General features: G+C 37.6%; 1 protein-coding gene across 5 annotated transcripts in view; it reads right to left on the reverse strand.

Annotated features, from left to right (window-relative positions):
- Positions 1 to 20,146, reverse strand: part of DDR1 (discoidin domain receptor tyrosine kinase 1) — a 1,200,914-nt gene that overhangs the window by 155,920 nt on the left and 1,024,848 nt on the right. For all 5 annotated transcript variants that reach the window (XM_044083163.1, XM_044083162.1, XM_044083159.1 and 2 more), the window contains one exon: positions 14,813 to 15,059. In XM_044083163.1, coding sequence (XP_043939098.1) covers positions 14,813 to 15,059 — 247 coding nt within the window. The remainder of the gene's footprint in view (positions 1 to 14,812; positions 15,060 to 20,146) is intronic.

The raw sequence follows: 20,146 nt of genomic DNA on the forward strand, positions 1-20,146 counted from the left end.
ATGTGGTTCGATGTCCAGCAGTAATTTATTTACACAGTTGACATCAGGTATGAAACTTAGTTTTTTTTTATGCAGGCTGTAAAACCAAAAAAGTGGTATATTTTGCTAGCTGTAGACTATGCAAAGCCTTTTATACTGCGGTGGTGGTGCTGCAGTAGCATTGTCGCCTCACAGTAAGACGTTGTCCTGTTCAATTCTCAGCTACAGCGTCTTCTGTGTGGAGACGTGCGTGAATGGGTGTACCTTCGTTGAAGGTTGTGCATCAGGGCCAGCAACTCGGCATGTAAAAATTTACTGCCAATCATTAGCAGATCGAGTTCTGCTGTGGCGACCCCTAACCGGGAAAAGCCGAAAGACACAACAACAACAAAACTATGCAAAGCCTTTTATGTAGGCAAAATTAACAGGCTCTTGAAAGAAAGGGTTTTACAACATTTGAGTGATATAAGATGTGTTAACCTGTTTAATGCTTTGTGCAAACATTTCTCCGAGAATGGTTCAGTAAGACAGTTCGGCAATAAGAGTACTCAGCAACAATTTATATTCCGCATGACAATAGTTTAATAAGACCTCCTGTTTAAAAAAACTGTTAAAAACAGCACAAAGAACAAGTGCTTTCGTCTCTGTCAAATGTTGCTGAGTTGCATTGTACTCTTATTGCCGAACTGTCTTACTGACCCAATTTCTTTTGCGAGTTATGTGCATTCTTTTTTGTATTTAAGACCATTTTATGTCTCTGAGAATACTGGGCATTCCTTTACTTTTATGGTGTTACAAGTCATTGATGATAGTAAAAGAGGAGGTGACTTGATAAATTTGACTGAAGTAGCTGAAATGAAGTTGATAGCTACTTTGCAAGCTGCTACCCCCCAGGTCTTAATGGGAACATGCCTTTAAGACCAACATTGAAGGCATGAAGATTACAACACTAAGTTTTAATTGCAACTGCCTTTTGATTTGTTAATCAGTGTTTAAATAGATTATGTTGTCTTTAGTGTTTAGATCTGAAGAAGCACGTAAGTGTGAAAGCACTTCTCTGGTTTTACCTATTATTAATTACCAATCATTAAAGTCTGTGCTTTCAGTCATGGAGATCGGACTGCTTTTTATCTGGTAGCTTGGCCATTATGGTCAATCTTCAGTTAAGTTACATTAAAATAAAAGGAAAAACACTTATTTATATCACTTAAAACATAAAAATGACAAGGGGATATCTAGGATTTTTGGAATTGCTTACCAGCCACCACCACTCAGAGTACCTCTCCCCACCCCATCTCAGATGGTACATGCTTCTGGACATCATATATTTTTCATTACTGAGAAAAACTTGTGAAATGACAGTTATGTAAAATCACATTTAACCAGTTTGCTATGCTAAAAAAGTCAATTTAACTAAATGTATTAAGAACATGGACATTTACTGGGGATTTTTTCTTTGTAAATTTGAAATTCTAATATATCCCAGCACACAAATACATATGATACAAGTAAGAAAAGCAATAACAGAATTATTTATTTTATACAGTAAAAAATTGCTAGTAAGTATGCATTATACTCTGGCTACTATCCTTATTTTAGACCTACTATGCAATAGCAAACAGACCACAACAAATGTGTGCATTGTGTAACACATCCTACATATGTGCATTTTGCTTATTCAGGGGAAGAAATCTAAAGCTGACAGTTTCTTAACAGGGATAAGGAGAGTTCTGTAGTCTGGGGCGTAGACTTGGCATTCTAATGCATCATGAGAATGTCACATGATTTTTAAGCTGGAACATTTGACCTCAAATTTCTTTTAACTTGTTTAAATGCTAATGTACCATGGAGAGATCTGTAAAGTCAAACATTAGGGTTTAGGTTTAATGGAAGCTGCATTCTTTTAATAAAATGTAGGCAGTTGTATTCACCTTAGGGTGATCCATTAATGAATATGCAGATCTCATTTTACGTCAAGTACTTCGTAAACTACTTACAGAAGTTTCAGATATAGCTGAAAGATCATATTCAGTGTTGAAACCTCATTTATAAAGACCCTCCTTTGCCTGTCTAGTTCTGCCAGTGGCAATCAAGACACCAAAATAAGTGGTATAGGTTTACAAGCTAAAGCCCTTACGAGTACGTTTTGGGAGTGCATGGCCACTCCAGTAGAAGTATGAAATCACCTGTTTGAACAGTTCACTAAGGAAACACCCTTATTTAAACTTTGGCTTGACTGCTGTCTTCCACAGGTCTCTAGTGTATTCATAGTTATGACCTCCAAACCAGTGCACTTAAAGAACGGTATTATATTACAACTGATGCTGGACTGCAGCAGCAGAACCAGTTTCAAGGGGAAGTACTTAATCTGAAACAAAAGTCCCTTGTTCCAGTTCTGCCAAAGGCAAAAAATAACTCTTAACTGTCCCTGCAAAAGTCCTTCTAAGTTCCACAGATACCACATTCAGTTTAGAAGCTACCATGTCTATGAGGTATTAAATGCAAAAAGATATATTCCCAAATTTAGTGTGGAAATTCAAATAACTATACACGACTTCTGTTGTTATTATGTACTTCCAATATAATAACTGGCAAACAGAAATTAAGTTTTTGTAAAATAAACAATGTCTATAAAATCCATAAAAAAACTTTCAAAAGCTGCAAACTGAAAGTATTGATGGAGTCATCAACGTTAGTTTTTTTCTTAATACTTTTATTTCCATGGTATTATAGTGGTATGTAATTTGAACTGATTATGATGTTACTTTACATTTGTCATTTGGAAGGTTAAAGTATCCCCGATATCATTAAAGCATCTATAGCTTGTTAAAAGAACCCATGTCAGTAAACTAATAAGAAACACAGAGCAATACTTAAGCAACAGGTCACATTCAGTTATAGGAAATGTATGGTTTACCCATAACTAGTGGGCAAATCCAGAATTAACAAATAAAGAGCTAGCCACGGGCAAAAAAAAAAAAAAAAAAAAGTAAAACTGCATTATTCACATCCATATATGAATGTCACTGCTATTATACAAATAGATTGCTTAAAAAATATCTTTCTAAACTGATGTCATTGCTTCAATTCCTTTGTTTTCTGTGATGCTCTGTTTATGCACTTGTCTTATACAAGCTTACACTTGTACAATATAATGATTAAATAAATCCATTTGCTAACATTTTTAATAGGAGTCAGGACTATACATATATTCCACTGGTTCAACTACATATTTTGCTGTTTATTTTTTTTATAACACCCTGACTCATATTGTACTTATTCTAATATAGTGGCCTTCAAGCCATTTAAATTACTATTATGAAAACACTTAGAGGGGAATTTAATTGTCACACGGAAGGTGTTATATATGCTTATAAATGTGAATGTGATTTATTTTATGTGGGACAAACCAAAAGGGCTTTCAAGACCAGATTCCAAGAATATCTGAGGGATATTAAATCTAGTAAGCTTGAAAGCCATTTAGCCCAACAATTTTAGTGTTTTTCATAATAGTAATTTAAATGGCTTGAAGGCCACTATATCAGAAAAAGTACAATATGAGTTAGGGTGTTGTAATATTACAAGAAAATTGTTATATAAAGAAGCATTATTTATATTGAAATATTCTTTGACCCCTAGAGAGCTTAACACTGAATGCTGCCGGAAATATTTAATTTCAATATTTAATTGTTTAATTGTATTCATTCAGTTATATGATTAATTGAGAAGGGTTGCTTGTGTATATATAGGGAAATGATTTTTATTGTTCTTTATTCCTAGAAGGCTTGAAGTAAGCCGAGGTGCTAGAGACTGTGTTTTAATAAAGGATTTGGCTGGCTATTTATTGTTTATTTAAACTCAGAAATATTCACATTATTGCAGAAAAATACTGTTTGTCAGTAGATTATTAGATACAGTCAATGACTGCTAACTATTTGATACCATTATAATGTAAGCAAAGAACACAAATATAGCAGCACAAAACAGCAAATGGATTTAGACAGCAAGCACTTTAATTTTAATAAAAAGCACAGGGACTCACCTTGATATTTAACAATCAATTGTAGGTGGCACAGCTTTAGCAGTTATGGCCCTTCCTCTACAATTAAGACACAAGTCAGTGAGACCCCTCCTCCAGAGCAGTGAAATTACCTGCCAGTAAGGTAAGGGGCCTTAGGTAAACATTGGGCTCAGCAATTTTGTAATTCTTTACCATAATTTGCTCTGCTTCTACTCAGGCATCGAGTACAGTGGGTTGTGACCATAATGCTGTCATACTGAAATAGTGGCATTTCAGTGTTACCGGTGCAAGAATTTAGTAGCAAAACTAGCTTTTTAAATGTACATAAGAAAGGTTTACTAGTATGCAGTACTGACCATAAACACACAAACACATATCTGTAGTGACAGATACTGTAATGTTGAAAGCTTACACTGTTTAAATTGCAGTTCATAGGTTCAAAGGTAAGTACTAGGCTATCTGCCCATGGGCATTTATAAGCCTAGCCACAGAGTGATGGCTTTCGCCTCCCCATTAGATTAGTAACCTGGGCCTCTGTCAACAGGGCTCCTGAAGTGATCCCAGGGTAGAACTTACGATTACCCATCCACTCATCAAGATTTCTCTTGAAGAGGGTCAGAGAGGAGCTCTGTCGAATATGGATTGGGATTCTATTCCAGAGTGAGGGGAGTTGCTGGGACAGGAATCTATCCCTCCAGCATGTCTGTTTATTGATGTACATAGGTTCAAGTCGATAGAACGAGTGGTTTTGAGGGATCTCGTTTTTTTGAGGTGAAGTATGTCCATTAGTTCAGGGTTTGACATGGCCCTATAGGTCAGGCATAGGTCACCTCTGAGCAGACGGTAAGTGACTGAGAAGAGCTGGAGCTTTTTTAGTCGTGCTTCATAGGGTAATTGTTTAAGGCCCTTAATCCTCTTAGTGAGGTACTTCTGTGGTCTTTCTAGTTGTTGCAGGTGTCTAGTGAGGTACATCCCAAATGGGGCATTGTACTCTATTATGGGCCTAATGAGTGAGGAGTAAAGGGGCACAATCACCTCCTTGGATCTGGATGAGAAACCCTTTGTGATCAGGTGTGCCACATAGAAGGATTTCCTGAGTTCCACTCCACAATGTTTTTGCAAATTAAATAAGATGAATTCTTAATGCATTTGCAACCAGAAATGATACTGTTAACAGGGACATCACCACTGAGTCGGAGTCCTCTGACATACTAATTCTTTATACTGATAGTAAAGGTCATTTTTACAATATTACCACAACAAATACAGTCATCCCAGAAATACTCCTAATGAATTTCACAGGTGTCAGTTTAAGTTATCTAAGCAATAAGTTCAACCACTGTAAAATGTAAAAAAGCTAGAATCCAAAATCAAGAGAGTAAAATTCTGAGAATCAAGTTAGTGATGTATGACTAGTCAAAGCTTTTAGGATAATGTCCTCTTCAATTCCACTGCAATAAATGCAGCAAAGAATCAAGCATTTTGTGCCATCAGCAATATCCATAAACCTTACATCTGCAAAAACTGAAGGTCAGATGGCAAACATTAACAAAGTTTGTAACTACCGGGTTACTTAACTGCAATTCATATGGCTGAGCTGTGATTGAGTGGTGTAGCATTTTTTATGTCTGTTAATATTTATTTATTTATTTATTTTACATTTGTTTACCGGGAAAGTCCGACTGCACTAGGTCCATTTACAATGGAGGCCCAGGGAGAAAAGCTCCACAATAACTAACAATAGTAAATGTTTTATACAGAAATTTAAAAAACAAGCTCACAGTGATGAACAGTAATAGATATTTACACGTAGGAATTTTAAGACAGACAAGATACATTTAAACAACATTATTAACATTTTCAAACTAGAATATTTATTTATTTTATATATGTTGACCGGGTTTGTCCGACTGGGCTACAATTGCCTGTTTTCAGTGGAAAAGCTCCAACAGAAAAATAGAAATTTTACATATTGACTACATATAGAAATACATTCATCAGTACCACAGATTACTGCATTACAGTGCCACACATTAAATTCATCAGTACCACACATTATTGCATTACAGTGTCGTACATTAAACTGTGGCAAGTGAAATACATAGAAATACACTAATCAGAGGGATACATTCATAATTACATATTATATACATAATAGTGCAATAGTTACATAGCTGAAATATTTTACTAGTTATATTTGTACAGTGATGTACCAAGAGGAGAAGATAAAGTAGTCAGTTTGTTTAATGAAGGGAAGGAAGAGAGAAGAGAATTAGAAGGTTATAGGGGAGTGTTTATGGGGGATAATTACATTAGCAAGTCCATTTCTCATGAAGGTATTTTTTGTAGCAGTTTTGAGTTGATTGGGATGTTCAAGGGATCTTATATCTAGTGGTAGGTTATTCCAGGCCTTGGAAAGGTTAAAGCTATAGACTAGGTGACCCATTTTGGTCCTTGGTTTGTAGATTTTTTAGTAGGCCTTGTTCAAAACTGTGAAGTAATCTAGTGGGTAGGTAATGAGAGATTAGAGATGAGATAGTTGGACAGAAAGAGGATTTGTAGAGAACAGAGTGAATAATCTGAAACTGATTATACTGAAGCAGGTTAGGTAATTCGAACTAATTTAGTTCTTTTAGTGAGGGACAGTGAAGGGACTTGTAAGAATTTTGGGCAGCAAATCTAGCAATCCTGTTATAAGTTGTTTCTAACTTGTTTAGTAGTCCAGTGTTGAGGCTGGTGAGAATTTGGGAGCTACAGAGTAAAGTGGATAAGAGGTAGGCATTTGAAAGGGTTAGTTTTGCTAAGATATTTTTTGTTTCTACAGAGGAGACCTAGCTTGAGATGTGTTTTTCGGATACAATTATTGATGTGTAAATCAAAGGTTAGTCTATCATCAGTAGTAATACCTAACAGTTTTGTACTGGTGTCCACCTGGATTTGCATATTATTTTGTGACAATATGGAGAAGGAAGACTTTATGTGGTTAAGGTTTTTAGGGAGAAAGAGTAGTAATTTGATTTCCTTTGGTTTAAGGATAAGTTGATTTTCAGATAGCCAGTTTTCTACAGAGTTAAAAGAGGACTGTGTGTGATTTTAGTTGAGTTGGTGATTTGGCAATAGTGATGTGTAGAATCATCTGCGTATTGTATCAGTGAGGTGAGGATCCAGGACAGGAAGAGTAGAGAAGGTTGGTAAAGATGTTAAAAAGAAGTGGCCCAAGGATGGAGCCTTGTGGAGCACCCATTTTTAACAGGAAGAAGAGGGGAGAAAGCTAAGAGCCATTTGACTGATGGGCGCTATCAGAGATAGCTGTTAAACCAAGATATTGTGTTTGGACAGAAGTGTAAGTTTGCTAGTTTAAGGAGAAGGTGTTTATGAGAGACTGTATTAAAGGCTTTAGAGAGGTCAATGAAGAGACAGGAAATAAGTTTGTTACTGTCTCTAGCTAGTGATACAGAGTTTAGGATAGACAGGAGAGTTGTAGTAATGCTGTGCATGGGATGAAAGCCATGTTGGGTAGGTGTGAGTAGATTTTCTTGCACAAGGTAGTGTAAGACTTGATTGTGTATACATTTTTCCAGAATTTTGGAGAGTGGTGAGAGTATGGCTATGGGTCTAAAATTAGTTATATATCTATGGATTTTCCTCCTTTGTTTATTGGAAGGGTGTAAAATTGCTTCCAGATGGAAAGGAATGTGGATTCCGTGATAGAGTGGTTTATTAGAATAGAAACTGGGAAAGCAAGAACATCAGCAGCAGCCTGAAGGAATGCGGTGGGTATGTTGTCTAAGATGTGGAGCAAGGTTTTAATTTAGATAGTAGAGTTTTAATATAGTTAGTGGAGACAGTTTTGAGGGAGAAGGCAGTGATAGGGTTACTACTGATGGAAGAGTTTGAGCTATTAGGTCTATTACTGTTGGTGCGATGGTTTGTATCTTGATTTAGTAATTTGGATATCGAGTCTATAAAGTAGTTGTTGAATATGGAGGCAGTTTCCTCATGTGTTTTCTCAGGATGAGGGTTAGTGGAGAGTAGTGCACCTGGGTATAGTATTTGATTTACAGAGTGCCAGAATGTTTTAGGGTTGGATTCAAAGGTAGAAGAGGGATTATTATAGAAGTTTTTCTTATCTTTATGTGACTTTTGGCAAGATTTCTAAGTTCTTTATATTTCTGGAGGTCTGGTTGATGTTTAGTTGTAGTCCAAATTTTCCATGCTTTGTCTTTTTTTTTTTTTTAGTAGTGCACAAGTGTTTACGGTCAGCCACGGGGATATGTTAGACTTTATGTGAACTGTTCTAAGGGGTACCAGAGAATTTAAAATACTAAGGAAAGTGGAGTTAAAAAAGTGGACAGCTTCATCCAAGGGGAGTTGTTTTAAGGGATTCCAGTTCACTTTTAAGAATAAAGATTTGAGAGTTTCAGGATTAAAGTTCGTTAGTTTTCGGTGTTTGATAAACCTTTGAGGCTTAGCTTGATGGAATGTGTTTCTGAGTATTTTTATTGGGTAGTGATCACTTAGGGAATTTGGTAGTGTTTCAAGGTTATGGTATTTGGAAGGGTGTGAGACAAGAATCCAGTTAAGGAGAGATGAGGCTGTATTGGAATTATTGAAATAAGTGGGATCAGAGATGAGTTGAGTAAAGCCATAGAGATTAAGGTGTTGTGAGGAGTTTTGAGAGGACAGAGATAGCCAGTTAATGTTGACGTCTCCAAAAATGATAGTTTCATTTGAGATGTGTTGGGAGATATGAGCAAGCATATTTTCCATTAGGGGATGTTATCACCTGGTGAAATGTAAATTGCTACAATGGTGACAGTGGAATGGCTATTAATATTTAGGTTTACAGATAAAATTTTGACTGGGGAAAAGACTTGGGATGTAAAAGTAGAGTTAGGAATAGTAATGTGGTTAGAGTGTATGATAGCAACGCCTCCACCTTTTGATTTTGGTCGCTCTAGATGGTGTATGCTATAGCCAAAGGGGAAGATCTCTATGCCTTGGTGTTGGGATTTCAACCAGGTTTCAGTCAGAACAAGGATATCAGGAGTATGGTGGGGGATCCAAGCATGTAGTTCACTTACTTTGTTCAGAATACTCCTAGTGTTTATTGAATAGAAGGAAAGATGTTTGTTTGGGAGATTATTGACTTTGGGGTTAGGAGGGCTAGCAGTGGGGTGTGTTGGACCATGGTTGGGATGCATGTCTCCAGCTAAGAGAATGTTTTTGTGGAGGTAGATGAGTTTGAGCATATTAGCAGTGGGGGTGTAGTAATATAAATACAGACAGAATACATCTCAGGAGAGAGCATGGTTAAATGAGCTACTTACCAGCTATTAGATTAACTGTTAGAGTTTAGTACTGTACGGTATTACAGTGAATTAATAGAAAAGCCTTCCTGGGCAGTAGGGAGTGAAAGGTAGGAAACATACATTTTTATGTATACAAGGACATAACCAAGTATTCATTAGGTGTGATTTTAGGGTGTTTTTGAAGTGTGAGGTAGAGGAGCTAGTGGTCATCGAAGGGGGGAGGGTATTCCAGTTTCTAGCAACAGTGTGGCAGAATAGTGCTTTTCCTGCTGTATTGTTAGCTCTAGAGATACAGATGAGTGATTTGTCATTAGAGCGGAGGAGGCGATTTGCTGTGTATTGAGTAAGTAGTTGCCCTAGTGATGGGGTTTTATCAGGATGTTTTAGAATGTTGTAAGTAATGATTAGCTGGTTGTAACTGAGAAGTTGCAGAAATTCTAACCATTGTAGGCCCCTAAGAGCTATACAGTGTTGTGTTCTGAAGGTGGAATTGTTAGTAAACTTGGCAATCTTATTATAGCATGAGTTTATCCAGGTCTATTTTTCTGCTATGGTAAGAATAGGTGCTGCATACATTAGTGTGGGCAATAGGGGAGTTTGTGCTAGGGTGATTCTAGCTTGATCTGAGAGGATGTTTTTGTGTCTGTAGAGTGTACCCATTTTTGTGAACCTTTTTGATGGTTTAGGGTATATGGACATCAAAGTAAAGTTTTTTGTCAATTTCCATGCCAAGGAGTTTGATGTGGGTTGAAGGAGAAATGGTAGTGCCATTTCTGGAAGTGATGGTAAAGAAAAGAGGAGTAGTTCTTGATTTGTTGGGGGTAAATAACAATTTAGTCTTGCTGGGGTTTAGGATGAGTTGGATATCAGTAATCCACTTTTCCATAGAGCTAAAGGATTCCTGTGTGAGTTGTTGAAGGGAGGAGAGGGAAGGGGCTGAGAAGATTAGAGTGGAATCATCTACATACTGTATGAGTGAGGCCTTTTGGGTTCAGGTATGTAAATTGTTGGTCAAAACAGAAAAGAAAAGTGGGCCTAGTATTGATCCTTGTGGTACACCTATGGAAGTTGAGGGGAAAGTATACCTTGCCATTGGACAGAATGCTGCCTGTCAGATAGATAATTCTTGAACCAGGCAATAGCAGATGGGGCAAAGGATAGGGAGGCTAGAGTATCTAGTAGTATGGTGTGTGAGACCATGTCAAATGCTTTGGAGAGATCCAAGAATATGGCAGATGCAAAGTTGTTATTAATTCTGTGTTGGTTAACTATGTTAGTAAAGGAGAGAAGCGCAGTAGTTGTATTGTGATGTGGCTGGAAACCATGTTGTGTGGTGGATAGGAGTTTGTGTGTTCAGGAATTTCATGACTTGAAAGTGAATACGTTTCTCTAGTAGTTTAGAAAGGGGAGATAGAATGGCGATTGGACAGTAATTTGAGAAGTCATAAGATTTTCCACCTTTATGAAGAGGAATGTTATATGAAACTTTCCACAGCTGAGGGATATAGGATTCTTGTATGGAGCGGTTAAGGCGGATGGAAACAGGGTAGGATATGGACTTAGTGGACATTTTTAGGATGTTAGCAGGTAAATTATCAGCTACAAGGGTGGTAGGTTTTAATTTTAGAAGGCATTTCTTAACTGTTGAGGTAGAAACCGGTGCAAGAGTTGGGGGGATGTTGTTTTGACATTTGGTTGGCATACATGAAGGGTTGTTTTTGGATAATTGGCTGCATAAGGCTAGAATGGAGTCTGTGAAATGGTTACATTGAGAAGCTATGCCCATGTCATTGTTGGTGGAGTTGGGGGTTGGAGTGGTAGTTTGCCTGGTTTTAGTAATGAGTTGATGGCTTGCAAGGTGCAAGAGTTGGGGGGATGTTGTTTTGACATTTGGATGGCATACATGAAGGGTTGTTTTGGATAATTGGCTGCATAAGGCTAGAATGGAGTCTGTGAAATGGTTACATTGAGAGGCTATGTCCATGTCATTATTGGTGGAGTTGGGGGTTGGAGTGGTAGTTTTGCCTGGTTTTAGTAATGAGTTGATGGCTTGCAAGATGCAAGAGTTGGGGGGATGTTGTTTTGACATTTGGTTGGCATACATGAAGGGTTGTTTTTTGGATAATTGGCTGCATAAGGCTAGAATGGAGTCTGTGAAATGGTTACATTGAGAGGCTATATCCGTGTCATTATTGGTGGAGTTGGGGGTTGGAGTGGTAGCTTTGCCTGGTTTTAGTAATGAGTTGATGGCTTGACAAAATTTTTGTGGGTTTCTTGATTGTTTACTTTGGGCACCAAGGGAAGTAGTTCTGTTTGTCAAGTTTGGTTTGTTTTTTGGACTGATTCCTAAGTTGTTGGTAGTTTTGTTTGGATAGGGTGATGTTTTCCCTCTTCCAGATTTTCTAGACCTTATCTCTGGACTTTAGTAGGGCTCTAGTGTCCCTACTTAGCCATGGTGCATAGTTCGTTTTTACTCTGACCTTCCTGGTTGGGCAATACTGTTAAGGACATTGGTAAAGGTACTGTTAAAGTAGCTGACTGCCTGGTCTAGTCCAAGGGTTTGTTAGAGGTTCCCAGTTACATTGTTTTAGAACTGAGATAAGATCCTGAGGATTTAGGTTGCGGTCATGTCGGATTTGCCTATGAACTATGGGCTTGGGTATACTAGTGCTTTTCTGTAATAGGATGTTGGGAGGTGGTAACTAAGACTATCTAGTAGACAGCCTGTCTGGTAGTTTTGTTTGGAGCAACTGACCAGTATCCAATTGAGTATGGATTGTTTTTGTCATTTTATTTATGCATTATTCTTATTTTTTAATTTGTATCTAGATTCAGCATGACAGTACTATCTTGAGATGTGAGTCATATTAAACAGCCTGACCTAAAATTGCATATCAAGTACAACAACTAAAGGAACATATTAAAAGGGGGACTGGAAGCTGGCCCAATTGCCCCTTCACAGAGATGGGTCTAGAGAAAAAATATTGTTGATGTGATGTACATGATGATGGATGCATCCAGCCAGGATTATGGTACAAATTAGTTTTTCTCAGAAACAAAATTTCATAAAAAGCCAAACACTTGAGCTGTAAGAAATTATGGAAATCTCTGAAGTAGAAACAAGCTTAGTGTTGGATATGTTTCATACTGAAAGAGTAAGTATAAATGAATACAGCTGTGTTTCAAATGTCATATTCCAAATCTTCTCCAGTACGGAACATGGTAAAATTACTGGAGATATCTTCCTTATTTTGATAAAGCCTTTGACACCATTGATCATTCTCTTCTGCTTCATCAACTAAGTGAAACTGGTTTCTCTAATGATCTAAAATGTTTTTTTAAATTCTCTCTCTATTTGTACTTTCTCTTGCACTGGCCCCAATACCACCTATTTATCAGGCTCATCTCATAAAGGGTTCAGTTCTTGGTTTGTTTATCTCCTCTCTCTTCCTTCCCTCACATGAACTGTCTCCTCTCTGATGATGAAACTGTTCTCTTTAAGACAATTAGACTGATTCTAATTTACAGAATGAACTTTACACTGAACTATACTCATCTGGAACACACCAAAAAAAAAAAAGTAGACGCAGTGCATTTCCATTACAGATCCTGCTGGATCCATCCTCCCTTCTGCCATTAAGTCAAGGTACCCCGGTCTCCTACTTGACTGTTTCACAAACATGTTGAAACCTAAATTCATAAAGTGTTACCTCAGTTAAGACTGTCAAACAAGATCTCTCAACCTGATACTGGCAAAGCCTACAGCCATTTATATACTACTCCCCAGGTTCAAATAAGGGCCACCTATAAGAGCCCTGGGTTCAACACACAATACCACTCACGTTCAACATGCTGAAAAGCAGCCTGTGTGATTTATTCATCTCTCTGCCATATTTGAACATTACTGCTTTACTCTTAGCAAAGTAAAAGGGCTACAAGTAAATGATAGAGCTACTTTACTTAATATGCATATTTAAACTTATCAAAGATTCTGTCTTCCGCTATTCAAAAAATTGTGTATCAGTTACTCATCCTACTCCCTTTATAATTCTGTCTCTTGCCTGCCATTTAGGTCCCCATTTACTCATGCTACTTTTAAAAATCACTTCTCCAAGCTAAATATTGCTTTCTGGAACTCTTCCTAAAGTCATAAAGCAAATAGAAAACATTGCTACTTTCAAAATGTCTATCCATTCTCACTTTCTCAATAAAAAACAAATGTAGTTGCTTCAGAGATACTGGATAATATGCTTATTTCATCTCATATGTTGTCCTTATCAGTGTATATCTCCTCCTTTATGTATATAATGAGTAAAACATTTCAGTTTTCTTTACAACTTGGTGTATCAGCCTCTGCTACTCTGCACACTCTTTACTAATGTTGTTTTACCTGTTATTATCATGTTTATATTAATCTGATTAACCTGTTGCCATTTTATGCATATTTGTACAAATTGTTTTCTTGTGAACTACATGTTATATTGGATCTTCTTCAGATGATTGAAGTTATAAAACTTTGAATTTCATATGGCTGAGACCATATGATTGAAGTTTCAAAACGTTGAACACCTGAAAGTGAAACAAAAACAAAAGAAAAAAAATGTCCTGGATGTTTTTGCAGGGGGCCCCCACACCCCCTGCTATTTAAATATAGCAACTCTGAGATCGTACTACAGCAAGGAAAAGGGAAAATTTCCCGTTCCACACTGTACGGAGATCTCCGTTCAGAACATTCAAAGTTTTAAAACTTCGATCATATGGACATCTGAAGGGAACCCCGTTATATTATATGTTTGTACATGTAAACCATTTGCTTTTAATTTATGTCAATATCTTTGGACTTTTTGTTTTATTGTCCTAAATCATGTCTGAAAAGGGTCCACAGACCAACCCATACTGACTAAGCAATGTTAAATAACTAACTAAATACATTAATCGACAGATCGGGTCTATATTAGATACTCGAAGTTACTGAACTTCAAATACGATATGATCGACACCATATCGTTGAAGTCCAGTAAATCGAATACCTAATAAAAACATTTAAAAAAGTCAAAAAACAGAACTACTTGCTTTAAGCAGGGGGGCAAGCCCCCCTGTACCCCCTACACCCCCGCTAATTAAATATTCCAACTCCGATACCGCACTACATTGAAGTAAATGGAAATCTCCCCTTACGGAGATTTCCGTTTACCTCCTTGATGTTCTGCGGTTTCACTGTTTACGTGTCGACAATGTCAGATTCGACATTGTGATAATTCACGGATCTAATATAGACCAAATAGATCAGCAAGAATGTAGAACTTAAGTGCCTTCAAAAGTAAGAAAAATAATGAGAAAATATAAAATTCACGAAATCTTTCAACCCACATATCAGTTGGTCCAGAAATTCACAGTCTGCACTCATTCTTTTTTTGCCATTTGTGACCCTCCCTTTCAATACATTAGTGACAGTTATTTCTAAGTGCAAGTTGTCAGACCAGCTATAATAATATCTTACCAGAAAGAAAGGAGATCTCACTGAACATCATCCAGGAGTCTGCAAAATGGAAGTGGCAACGCATTTTCTGACCTGAGCGACCTTGAAGTGGAACAATGACAGCACGGGCTTTGGTATTTGTGGTGTCTGCCACTGTCTCATATACGACAGGCTCTGGATCCCACTCTGCACGAACATACGGTTTAAAATAGCAGTCGACACTTCTGAAGACCTGAACTCCCATGGTGTGCATGTTGTTACAGTGAACCTGGTAGGGAAAGAGAATAGTAAGAGAACATATTTCTTCTGCTTGTAAGAAAAGTACTTTATTTAGTAACGACAAATAGTGCTTTTTTCGTATTCATCTCACATGAGAAAATAAATAGAAATGAACAGACACATTTATTTCTTGAAAAAAATGTAGCAAACCACTTTCTAGGCCTAAAAGCAAGGAAATGATATGTAAGAACTAACACCATAAAATACACTCATACACATCCCTGAAGACATTATGCACGTGAAGATTAAACTACAAAGCATACCAAAGCACATGGTACAGAAGCAATGGTGGTGTATTATGTTTTTTTTTTATTTATTATTGAATCTCTTACTACCCCAGGCCACTGTACCATCCACAGCCTATAAGACAACTCCCTCATCCTCTCCTTCAACTTCCAACTGACACCATGGCTAGGAACTACTTGCAATTGAGTAGGTGTTTGAAACAAGGATGGCACATAATTACCCCTCAAATGAAGAACTGCACAGGTTGTCTCTGAAAATGGTGTCATCCTTGAGGAGCCTTGGATTTATTTTTAGCCTAACTCCCATGCTTATTGGAAACCAGGACAAATAGGGCTCCCACAATACCAGACAGTGACCCATAAGATCCTCTGTGTATGCTCCAACCTCAGCTACAGCTTGTGAATGTTACCTGGTGGTTGCTTGTCCCTGGTCCTTCATGCTTCCTTGCTTCAACAGCCAGCTTCCATGGGATGTCAGTACTGCAGTGGACCTGACTACTTCCCTTCCACTACGATGGTAAGCTGGAATTGGCCACTCACTCCACCCCTCTGTGGTGAATCCTTTTCCATCATGGATACTATTCAGACCTACACCACCTGGGAAAAAGTCAGAGCTTTATCCCTTTGCATCACAAAGCCAAATTTTGGACATAATGTTTCAGTATCTGCCAAAGAAGAATTTTGTGAGATACACTGACTGCCAGGAACAAGAGATGCTAGGTTAATGGGCAGTACTTGTTAAGACAAGAATACAGTATTGGAATTTGGAACCCAAATATTTATTTTGATGGTATATGGCATATAAAAATGTATCTCTTTACCAAAGTTTGTTTCTTTGTCCTATTAATGTTTCTGCTTTCTGGTTACAGATGTCATGCTTCTCCATGAGTGTTCTGCGGTTTGTTGCAGAATGCAAATTATTTAGTTTTGCAATATAATACATCATAGTAGTTAGCGTTTGTACTATGCTGTCGAAAACTCAAACTGTCAACAGCATAATAATCGACACAATAATGTCGAAACCCCAAACATCGAACACAAAAAAAAAAACCCACCCAAACACAACACAAATTGCTCTATGCAGGGGGGCAAGCCCCCCTGAATCCCCCACATCCCCCCACTACTTAAATATACCAACTCCAAGATCGCACTACTTTGCAGTAAACAGAAATCTCCCCTTACGGAGATTTTTGTTTACACGCATGATGACTTTCACTTGCGACATTTTGGTGCCAACAGGGTGAAGTAGACCCCAGTAGTTATGCATACTCACAGTACCATGTATTTAAATGAAATATGTATAATCCAACCATACTTATAGTAAAAAACAATATCCAGTACGTGAACTCTCTGTAAATTACTCCTGCAGAGTGCTCACACTCTTTACATACTAAAGTACCAAGCGTACTGCAGTAATGTGAATATTTAGGAGCATTTTCTAAACATTACAATTGCATGATAAATGTACCGTGCTACTAAATTAGCATGTTTTGTTTACAGACAGATTTGGTAAAACATGTACCTTATTTGCATGAGCATTATTTGCCCTACACAATAATATTCCCAACTATCCATTCTGCTGTTCCTGTGACAATCCAGATTGTGTTTAGAGTTACCAATGTGAGTAGAACTATAAGGAAAAAAAATACATGCAGCTTTAGTCACCTATATGATACAGTGGCCCAGGCTTACTGGTTTTATCAACAGTTCACCACAGTTAGTATACATTCTCATAGTCTGGAGACAGTCTAGTAAAGCAGTGCAAATTAACTTTAAATGCAAGCATCAAGATCTGTGGGATATAAATTTGACAGTAACCAGCTATCTTGACAAAGACCTTGTGATTTTAAAAATATTACATATCTCTGTGAAAATCACAAGAGGCAGAAAAATGTGAGGTCACTTCTGTGCTTCTTTAAGAGCTGTTTGTTTCTTCATTTCTTGCATATTGTGTAGAGTGTTTCCCTTTGAAGGAGTCATGTTGTTTATTGAAACTAGAGTACTATGACTTGACAAATATATGCACTGCATTTTAAAATGGTGCTGTTCTTTGAATCCATTTAAGGAAAAAAAAGTATAAGTACTTGATTTTTGAGTGATAACCAAAGTACTTGCCATTTCTCTGCATAATGTTGACACTGGACTTGATTCTATTAAATTGCAGGGGATATTGACGTGCACACTCTCAGTATTAGGGGTTCAGGAGCTTGTCGTATAAAACATTTCTTTGGGAAAAATATACTTTCACAATCTTCTGATCACAATTTACTGCATGTGACAATGACTGTTTGAAATTTTCCCCTTCCCGCCATCCCTTCAGGCTTCCTTCCCCATTGCCTAAATCCCCCACTTGTTCTTATATTAGGAGTGACAACCAGGTCTATTCATTCCACAGACAAGGTGACATTCCTATGCACAGTTGTTCCTTTCTCAGGATGTGATCCCTATCAGTCCATAAAATCACAGGAATGAGAGTGTTAGGTTATTGGGATTAGCCATATGTGATCATGTGATGTCTCACTGCCATTTCTCCCTATCCATAGGTGGCCATGAACTCCATAAATCACTGCTTGTACAGGGAAAGTGCATGTGATGACACAGCCCAGCCCCCCCCCCCCACACACACACACACCATGTGGTACACATCTGATGCAGTGCAGTGACACTGCCTTATACAGTGCAGCTATATATCATTTGTAGACGTCATCCAAGCAGTGAGATGGACCCCCCCCCCCAACCTTCCCTGAATAGGTTAGCCAGCAAAAGCCACTTATTCCTAATTTCTACAGACTCTCCAGTTGTCATTTCATTAATTGTTCATGGGTCATCTGGATCATAGAGGGTTATCACTGTATGCCATGTGGACATGGAATACCAAACTGTTCTTGACCTCATAAGGAATATGTATAAAATGGTACAACTTCCTCAGTCATCCACTATTAAAGCTAAATGCTCTGTTTTGTGGGGAAATCCCAATCTCATTTTATGTAGCATTATTAATTATCCTTGTTTCCCAGTCTGTAGCCATGCAGACCTAATGCTTGAAATCCTTTCCCCAGCTCCAAATTTTCATTTATCATTCTACATGCCCTTAGCTCTCTTGACATCTGATATAGTCGCACTTCTGTGGCCGCCTTCTGATACAGGTGTCAGATATAGCATATTTTCTGAAGCTAAATGCCTAAAATCATTTGAACTAAATTGTGCATCCTTGATTTTTCCATTGTCTTAATTACATGCAGGCATGGTGCCAAGCAGCTTTATTTTGCTGCTGCTACAGAATCTGTAAACTATACGTTACGTTATATGTAGGGGCAGCATTTGGAAAGAAGTGTAGGTTTGAAAATGTGAAGTTGAGGCAACAAAATGAGATTATGTATGTAAATTGTCAAGGCTTTGCTATGCTCCTTCCTAAAGTCTATACTATTCTAATCCCATTTACTTTGATTAAGCAAGGAAATAACTTGATAAGCAACATGACGTTGTAATTTCTTGCCCCTGAGTGTGTCAAAGCCATTGTTCCTTCAAGAAGCTTATTCACTTTTCCATACTTTTGGCATACACCATCCATCCACAACCCCTTTTCCCATTTTTGAACATAGGGTCAGTATATCACTTCAACAGTGACAATCATCTAGAGCCAAGTTTCACACCACTGAATGGCTAGCCCTGCCATGGCTATTCTTCCATACCACACACACATGCATGCACACTAACACGTATGGCCATTTTAGAGTGTCCAATCTACTTACTGCAGGTCTTTGGAATGTGGGAGGAAACTGGAGTACCCAGAGGAAATCCAAACACAGGATGTGTAGACTCCACACAGAAGGCACCCCAGTCATACCTCTCAACCTGGAAACATCAAAAATCTGGACAAAGGCTGTGAAAAATAGGTACAAATCTGTACGCTGATTAACATAAAAATTTGCATATATAATTATGTAACCTCGCCCACCCCAATAGAACTGTGGGATACCAACTTTTAAACGCAAACTAAACAACAGTGGGGTGCCTGCCTCAATAATAAAACATTAGGTGTTCTTAGCTCTATGTAATAATACTGTTTCAGAAGTCATCTTGAAATCTAACATTACATTCTAGTTTCTTATTCATTATGCTACGCTATTAATCGCCACCCATCACCCCCATGATATTCTTATGATATGTGAAATACAATATTATGCATTGCATCAAAAGTCACTAATGAGTAAACTGAAATTAAAATCAGCAGATGGCACAAATACAGCTTCATAGAATTAACTATTTAGTTATATGACTGCAGATATTATCCACACCTCTCAATCTCTTAGAACAAGAAATCTGTACAAAACCACAGATAATGGGGGATGGGGACCAAACAAAGGCACTGGAATAGTTAGTGATATTTAAAATACTGCTCTTCCAAACTTAGACTGTTGACAGGATAACAGATTTTGCATAGCATCATATTAGCATGGATTTTCTGAAGGATGAAGTCTGAAAATCAAATGTAACGTCTGCTGCCAGCCATTATTTTCTGACTTCAGTCCTCAGACATCTGCCACTGCCAGTGATTTGCCAAAAAGTAATTTATGAGAAATGGACCCATAGCAAAAAGCAAAAAGCTTAATTCTTCAGTAGTTTCAAGTATGTACTGCAGGCTGTGCCTTCACATCACTGTCTAGGCATATAACATTCCATCATTAAGACATCTTATTTAAATCTGACACCATGAAAACATTCACCAAATCATCTACATGCAGATCAATAACATTTCTCTCTCCTTTCTCAAAAATAGTTAACCAACCAAGTCTAGCTAAAGAAAACCAAGAAAAATGATGAGATGGAT

This window comes from Protopterus annectens, chromosome 9.part0 (assembly GCF_019279795.1).
Source record: "Protopterus annectens isolate FY-2018-M chromosome 9.part0, PAN1.0, whole genome shotgun sequence".
NCBI classification, from domain to species: Eukaryota; Metazoa; Chordata; order Ceratodontiformes; family Protopteridae; genus Protopterus; species Protopterus annectens.